The sequence below is a fragment of the Ciconia boyciana genome, chromosome 10 (assembly GCF_034638445.1).
Source record: "Ciconia boyciana chromosome 10, ASM3463844v1, whole genome shotgun sequence".
NCBI lineage: Eukaryota > Metazoa > Chordata > Aves > Ciconiiformes > Ciconiidae > Ciconia > Ciconia boyciana.
The window spans coordinates 30,454,154-30,462,810 of record NC_132943.1 but is presented as its reverse complement, the minus strand read 5'-3'; the positions used below and the strand labels follow the sequence as shown (position 1 = coordinate 30,462,810).

Genomic DNA, 8,657 nt, shown 5'->3' with positions numbered 1-8,657 from the left:
TTTCTAACCTTCCCTTGAAGCATCGGGCTTTGTTTTTTGTCTCAGCCCAGAGAATTCAGCTGGATAATGTTTCCATTTCGGGATGGCACATCCTGCTTTCCCACCAAACATCTTCTGCGCCTGGCTGGTGATCAACTTGCACAGTCCACTGAGACTTTTGGATGCCTTAAGCTATGATTATGGGTTAAACCCATTCATCTTTAATCCTGGAGGGCGCTCGTTAGCTGCCCTGCAATTAAACCCATTGCAATGTCCGCAGGGCACTGATTTGAAAGGGAAGGAGAGCCAAATGGTGTCTGCTTTTAGGAAGGAGGGGAGGCACGGGAACCTGCTGTGCCACACTCTGGTGTCCTTTTCTGTCACTGCAGATCTGGGGAGCAGCTTATGGCTCACTGGAGGCCAGGAGGCACCTCCATCCACGCAGGCCCTGTATGGAGATGCCACCACCCTGCTTCACAGCATGTCACATCCAGGCAGAGCCAAGCACCAGTGAGGATGATGGCTGCGACCTACAGCCATGCTGCTCCCCAGGATGGAGACTGGAAGGGAAACCACCTCCGTCCCCTGTGCCCTTGGGATGCTGTTTCTGGGCTGCACCTGCCAGAAGGAAGTGTGAAATACTGAACTACCCTCCAGGTCACTGAAATGTTGCTGTGCAGGGATGGGAGAAGGACGTGGGGCGAACAGGAGAGGCCTTTCTCCAGGAAGCTGAGGTCTGAGGAGGAGGCGAGAGGTTGGGAGGGTGGGAGGTATCCAGCTGGAGGGGAAACAGGGGATGTCTGGGGCCTGCAGAGATGCTTCATGCTGGGAAAGGAAGTTGTCCTCCTTTTGGCTGCTTGATGTTTGTTGGGATTTTGGTTCTCATCAGATGTGGACATGGACACAGATGCACAGACACATTCGGGTATTGGGAAGTGGAAACTCTGGACAGCAGGGTGGCTTTTGAGCTCTCCTGCTGTGCCTCTGGCAGCCTTTTCCAGCCATGCCACCTGGCCGTAAACCACCACCACCACGAGACCTCCACTCTCTGGCAATAGCTTTCTGCATCCACTCCTGGAGAGGGTGCAGCTGCAAATCCAAGCACGCTCCAGCAAGCTTCTCAGTGCTCTTCCTCCCCTTTGCTCTTTGCAAGGCTTTACAACCAGTGGCAACCTCAACCCTACCAACCTGCAGGCACAGCCTCTTCCTCTCCAGGAGGGACACTGACTGAAGAACCAACACCTCCGAACGTTCCCTGTCACAGGTTGTAAGCACAGAAAAACTGTATTAACTCTCGATCTGAGATGGGGGAGAGGAAGAGATGCAGCTGGCAGCCTAACATGCAGACATGATGGTAGAAGAAACTGGTAGCCTGGACACCTGGACCAACTAGCCCCTGCAGGAGAAAGTACTTAGCAATTCTGTCAACTACAAAGACCATGGGGTTTAAAACTGCATCATGAGCTGTGTACAGGGGATCTCAGTGTAGCTGTTTCATTGGTACCAAAGGAGGTGTATCCAGTGAAATGCTTAAACTACAAATTGATACACTACCTGATGGCTTTATGGCACCTTGTCACTGCCCAAACCAGAGCAATGAAACACAAACCCAACACCCCAAAGTCCCCTGCAAATCAGCGTTCCCTGTTGGGTCCTCACTATGCACCCCTCGCCATTGCTCCTGGGGGCAGTGAGGCTGGAAATAACACAAAGGAAAGCAACTAGAGCAACCAAAATTGTGATTCTGTGCACACCAGTGGCTTGTAGGGACCCAGCCAAGTGCAGGGGGTAATACTGCACTCCCAACTTGGAGAAGGTAGAACAGATTGTTGCCAGAGGTCCTGTGGCAGGCAATGAGAAATTAAAGCGCTTCCCAGAAAACAGTGAAGTCACCTTTCCTCTTTCTCTGGAAGAGCAGAAGGAACAAAGAAATGTCTTCTTTCCTTTCACTAGGACTAACCACTCCCATTGCCCCTTGATGCCAAAAATACAACCCCTTCCCTTTTCCCAGGTGCCAAGACCCATCAGCGCTATTGCATAAACAGCTGTACCACCTCCCTGCATCTTCCCGACATTTCAGCAAGTCACAGAAATGATGAAGTTTGGGGCTGGCCTAAAAAATCTTCCCCTGCTCCAGGCTATTCTCTTTACCCATTACAGGACAAATCTGTGCTATGGCTGAAATGCCCGTCCTTACTCCCTGCAGGTCCAGCCTGCACCCTTTGCCTGCATTTTTGTGTAGTCCTCTGTGCCCTTGAGCCCAGCTGTGTAGCAGTGGGGAGGTATTGCTCCTCCTCCACGTCTGATTGCGTTTCTCTCCGTGATGGGTGGTGTGGTTGGGCCAGCGCAGGGAGAGTGGCTATCTGCCAAGAGTAAGGTCAGTACAGCCTGGGCAACAAAAGAGAGCTGGGTAGAAATTGCCTTCCATTACCTCTGGGTTAGCACAGGTAGATGCTACCTCAGGTGCTGGCCCAACAGCATTTTACCCAGGGTATTACCACGTTCATTTTTTGTCTCAACTTTTCTACTTCTGCCAAGTGACAACCCCATCCTGCTTTCTCGACTGACCTCCAAAGCAGAATATCCAAGACAATAAAAATGCAATGTCTGCCTGGAAACCACCCAGGCAAGCAGCCAGATCTGTAGCCCAGCTCTTCACCTCAAGGCTCACAGCCAAACTCCTGCCCTCAGACACAATTCCTCCTGAAGCCAGCCAGAGCAGCAGACCAGCATCTGCTCACTGGATCTGGCCATCAGTTACAGTGCAACCTGGGCACAGGCTGGGCTCTTCGCTGGTGTAAAGCAGCTGAGCTCCACAACTGAGAACAACCTTTCCACCCTGAGGAAAGTGGCTGTTCCTACAGGACATGTCCTGTAGCAGAAAGTTCAAGAGAGACAAGTAGAAAGATTTTAATTGATTCAAATGAGAGCTACTCAGTAGCAAGCAGAGGTGACTATCATGGCAGAGCGGACTCCTGGGCTGCCTGTATACACCAAGCTTTGCAATAAACCAAAGCACAAGCAACCCACAGCTTGCACAGGCCAGGTCTCCTCTCATGCCAGTGTTAAGAGGGGAGCTTGGACATCAGAGCACTAAACTTTCTACATATTAAAACGGTAGTTATGCAAAACAAGGCCAGAAGTATAGCACCAAAATGTTTTTCACACACAGGAGTTACAGAATTTGAAGACAAAAATGTATGTCTAAATCGCTCATACCATAAACCTTCGCTGCTTCTGTCCTCTATTTCCTTGCCTAGGTCAGAAAAAGCCTCTGCATATGCATACGGCCTTGTTCTGACAAGCTCTTAAGGATAAATGCTTATTGAAACCTTTTCTGAAACAGGTATTTTTTGCAAAACCCTTTCAATACGGGAGCTGTGTTACGATACCCAAGTGCTGCTTCTTTCCAGAGCTGACCACCTTAGTCCAGCTCTCTCCTCTCCTGTCTTTAAGTTTTCCCTTCCCAAGGTGCCCAGGAAAGGTGTCGCTTTGCCAGATTGAGGCATGCTTGGAATCGGTAACGACGGTCTGCAAGACCTCTACAGCAGTGCTTGCTGCGCTAACCTTCCCTCTCATCTTCCCGCTAATGCATACATTTACACATTTATAGGTATATTTATGAGAAAGAGCAGTTTATTATTCACATCCAGCCTCACACCTAGCTTTTCTGCTAAGCTAAAGGTGCCGGAAATGGTCCTGTTTGAGATAACCTACAGCTCCCTAGGTGAAGGCTGGGAAGCAGGCATTGTTTTCACAAGCAGCTCACAGGAGACAGCCATCTTTAAGTGAGCTGCCCCTGGACCATCCAGACCTGCAGCCTCAGGGTCAAAGCCTGAGCAACAGCTCCCACAAGCTACTCCGCTGCTTCTACAATGCAAGCACCCAAACACAAAGTGTTTTTGCAGAGGAGAGACCATTTATTTGAGAAAACTGCCTATGTCCAGTCTCTTCCGATACTGCAGTTCCTTCAGCAACAGCTTCATTTCCCCCCTTCCCTCTAGATTTTGACTCCTCAAACTAGAGTGCAGTGCTTACTCTGCTTTATTCTAAACTTACAGCAGTGATGCTTGCCAGCACCTACAAGAATTTGGGGTTGGTGCAGCCTTTATCTGGGCTTTCTTTAGAGGTTTATTCTGAGCAGCTTTCTTCAAACATGGCTTTCAAAATTGTTAACATGGACCCAGTTTTGGAAAAGACAATTTGTCTTCATCACCAAGAAAGAAAACATACCATGAACTAATTAGCACTGATGAGTTTTGCTGCCTCATCCTTTCACATCAATCTGAGTGGGACACCTGGGATGAGACATGTGTGTACTAGTGGCATTGCACCAATTTATACCAGCTGAGGCCTGGCCCAGGCACTCTCATCTGGTTGCAGAAGGAAGACAGTAGCAAGTAGAGACATCTTAGTCGCTTAAGGCAAGAAAAGCGTGATGCAACTACTCTTAAAACCAGATAGTTTTACAACCCCTGGCAGCATCTGCTTGCCCTGATACCCAGTCCAACTCACACAGCTGACAACCCACCATAAAATGGCACTGGGGGATGTTTGTCCAGCAGCCTGGTGGCTAGATATACGGCCCTGGCAATGCAACTGATGGGACTAGAGGGCCCTCTGAATTTAAGGGTAACAAAGAGAACATACTTCTTCTATTACTGTAACCCCCCCATCATCCTTAAATGAGCACACTCAGTTCTGCAACCCTTCCAAAAGCAGAAATACAACCATGCCCAGTGCCAGAGCAATTTTGGGGAAGCTCTGCATCACACTAACCATTTAAGGTCAAACAACTCATTAGCCAACCAAAACTAGTACTCAAAGACTGCTCAGCTCACAGCTAAGACTGGTTAAATGCCACAGTAGATGGCTTAATAAGCACACACACATTTCTGGAGATAGGCTGGCTGGATTAACACTCAGCACTGCCTGTGCCTCAGAAGCTAGGTTGCTGTGGCCTCCACACACTGGCACCAAGCACGTGCTCCTTACACTGGCTGCTCCTGCTCAGGGTATATTCCCACTCTATCTCCTCCCAGCACCCTCATCAGCTGCACATCTTTTCCCAGCCATCTGTGACTGAGGAAAAAGTGCTTTTCTCGGTCTGGCCACCCTCAGCCCCTGGGGACTCGAGCGCTAGCGGCTGGAGGGAAGTACACGGCTGCACACAGCAGAGGAAGGGCAGGCTGCTCGGTAGGCACCAAGTGCGCAGCCCCTGCCCCTTCCCCTCCAGCTCCCACGCCTCGGCGGGACAGCCCCGCGGCCGGGAGAAGTACAGCCGCCCCGCTCAGCGCCCCCAGCCTCTCAAGAGCAGCGGTTTTCCGCCGAAACCGGTAACTGCGGCTGGGCCAGAGCACGAAACCTCCGCACCGCCCCTCAGCGCACCGCACTCTGCCACTGTTGCGCACCCCGCCGCCCCCTTATATAGCGCCCTAAAAATAGCTCGCCGCGCACCGCCTCGCGGGCCGCGGGGAGGAGGCGGGAGCCGCGCTGCCGGCCAATCGGCGCCGCCGGCGGCGGCCCGGCACCGCCCCCCGCTCCCTGAGCGGCGTCGCCATTGGGCGGCAGTGACTTCAGGCGCGCCGCGGGCCCTCCCCTCCCGCCCCGCCGTTTACCCTACATGGTCACGGGCTGCCTGAGTGGGCCGCGCGGCTGCGCGCGGAGGGGGGGGCCGGGGGCGGGGCGGCCGTGAGGCGGCGGCGGTGGCGGCGGCGGCGGTGGCGGCGGGGGGGCCGGGCCGGGTTTGCCGAGGGAGGGTGAGAGGAAAACGGGGGGGGGTGGGGGATGTGGTTCCCGAAAATAAAGAGGGGAGGGGGCGGGAAGGGCGGGCACGAGCGCGCATGGCCGCGGCGCGGGGCTGCGCGGTGCGCGGCGGCGGCGGGGACGTGCCCCGGTGTGGCGGCCGCGGGGTGGTCGGTGCGCGCCGGCGCCTCTCGCCCTCCTCGGCCCGGCCCCCGGCCCTCGCCGTCCCTCCGCGCTGATTCTCTCTCTCTCTCTCTCTCTCTCTCTTTTTTTTTTGAAGTGTGACTGAAACAAAACAAAGCCAAAGGGACGCTGGATCTATCATTGGTTGATTTTCCTCCTTCTTTTTTTTTTTATGATCAAAAACAACCCCCCACCCGAGCAAACAAACACACACAAAAGCAGAAAGAAAGGGTCTTGCTCAGCAGCAGCATGGATGTCTTGGCTAGTTATAGTATATTCCAGGAACTCCAGCTTGTCCACGACACCGGCTACTTCTCAGCTTTGCCATCCTTGGAGGAAAACTGGCAGCAGGTGAATCATTTAAATTACTCCTGTAAATCTCTTAAGCGCAGACAGTCGATGCATTGGGGCTGCATTTCTGACTTTGTTTTATTTTTGTTCTTTAATTCAGGGTTGGTTTTTTTGGTGGTTCTTTTTTTTCCGCGTGGGTAGACCTTTAAATCTCTGTATTTTTTGCCATAACAAACTGAGCAGTCCATTCAAATCTGTCTGCCTTCAGTCCTTTCTGAGCACGCCTGGCAGCACCTGAGATCCGGTGGCATTCTTTAGGGTTTTGTTTTTATGATGACTACTATTTTTATTTTATTTTTGAGCTTAGATTTTTCTTTTTCTTTTTGTTCTTTTAAACAAGCCTGATCACTTCCAGCCAGTGCTGACAACTGGCAGCTGGTGGAAATGGAATAGATCGTTCTTATTTTCAGGTAATTAGTATATGTCAACAAAAATCGTAGCTTAAATCAGAGATGGGGGGGCAGGTGTGCGGAAGCACTAGCAAAAGCTTTTAGGCTAAATTCTGTAACTAGGGAGGTGACTTATTTTTCAGTCTTTTTTTTTCTTTTTTTTTTAGAAGGTGGGGAGAAACACACACTTCTTGCTGTATCTTAAAACAATGACGCCTTAGGCTGGTTCCAGTAAACCACTGTGTTTTGAGGCACCGTAGGGTTAATATGCAGACAGAATTAGGATACTTTAAAGATGGAAATCAAGTATTATGAATGCATTAAAATGATGACTGGTGGCATGAATAAATAAGACCAAGGAGAAGAGTAGGTTACAGAGAAAAGAGTTGTATAAAATGAACTATGAGCCCAAATGCGTAGATCTATAAATAGTTATCAGCTGGAATACAGAGGGAAAAGGAAAGACAGGATTCCTTGTTACAGCAGGACATTGTGAGACAATCCTGTTTCTTGATGTGGTTTTCTGGCAGGGGTGATACGCCAGGCAAAATTCTGGAAACTAGTGTCTCTTTAAAAGAAAAAAAAAATCGGCTGGTGGGTAGGAATAGTGGAGTGTGGCTGGGATGACATGTGGTGCTAATGCAGCGCACGGACCCGTGGCACTATAAGAATAACGAGCCACTGGATTTCATCTTGCCAGCATTCACTTTAGTCTTGGCTAGCGTAAGGGTAGCATGTGTTAGGTCTCCAATAAGTGATAGTTTGGGATGTTCATTTAATTTTTCCTTAGAAGTGTGTGTCGGGAGAAATGTGGACGGTAGGGCTTCAGGGGAGCACTCGGGCTGTAGCATTGTCATCCAGCTGGACCGGGGCTGGATCTTTAAAGGTTTACCCTAGTAAAATTGTTTTGGCTTCAGCTTTGTGTGCATATATGCACACACACGGGAGGTTTATTGACAGCTACAGTGCGAACACGTTCAGCATTTAATTTGCAAAATGACCGATCCAACTTTGCTTTATCCTCTGAGGGGGAGGGGATGCTTTTTGTTATTAATATTCAGCTCGCACATCCATGATGGTCACATCTGCTTTCCTTCTGTATTTTTAACATGCTAATTAAACTGAAGAGGTTAATATAACTTCATTAAAAAAATTAATTTCATAGCATCGTTGTTGTTGGATCAGTTGCATATTCAGTTGCATATTAGTAACAGTCCAGACAGTCCAAAGCGAGATAATCTGTTGACATAGCCAGCATGCTTTAGGCAGTACTGTGTGTGATACTCTGTCTCCTGCTGCCTTCTTTTATGCATGGAAGAGCAGCAGTTTGTTTTATACAGTACAATGTACCTACCCAAGCCCACTGTTACTATTGTGAAATTGAAACTCACACTCTCCTGGTTAAACCCCAATGATTCTCCACATATGTTTGAAAAGAGCAGTTGAAAATAATTTATTACATTTTCCCTTATTTCCCCTCAAATCCTCCAACCAGTGCCTGATGTTTCATAATACATCCTGTATCTACAGTTTGTTTTTATTCCCCTGTTGCTGCCTGGACTCTCCTTGCAAACAACAGGGAGCAAAACTGATGTATCAGTGGTGGGAGCAGCTGAAGCTGGCTGTACAGAGCATGCTGTCACGCAGGCTTGGCAGACCCACTGACACAGAGACCCCAATTTCATTCTTCTGAATCACTTGCAAATGTAGCCAGGTCTGGGGATTTATTTATTTTAAGCAAACCGTAGCAGCTTTGGGACAAGGGATGTGTGTGCACGTGTGTGTGTTTCTGAAGGTATCCCTTAAAACTGTCAGGCTGCAGTTGAGAGAGCTGACAGGGCAGTGACTGATCCCTGCGGGAAGCATCAGGATTGGGAAGCAGAAGCTTGAATTTTGAGTGAAAACACTTGAATGGGTCTTGCTTCTGCTCCCATGAAGAGCTCTGGTGCCATACCCGAGCTCCACAGAGGCTCCAGAGCAGTGCTTCTCCCAGCAGCAAAGCAGCACCCC

General features: G+C 49.9%; 1 protein-coding gene across 9 annotated transcripts in view; it reads left to right on the top strand.

The window, feature by feature from the left end:
* The first annotated feature begins 5,718 nt into the window (after positions 1–5,718).
* The window catches only part of KLF7 (KLF transcription factor 7), a 116,308-nt gene continuing 113,369 nt past the window's right edge, over positions 5,719–8,657 (top strand). For 8 of the 9 annotated variants that reach the window (XM_072875384.1, XM_072875383.1, XM_072875382.1 and 5 more), the window contains exon 1: positions 5,820–6,258. In XM_072875384.1, the coding sequence (XP_072731485.1) occupies positions 6,157–6,258 (102 nt within the window). In that variant the 5' untranslated portion in view covers positions 5,820–6,156. Of the gene's footprint in view, positions 5,739–5,819; positions 6,259–8,657 lie in introns of those variants that run through there. The other variant, XM_072875377.1, reaches the window with a different exon arrangement.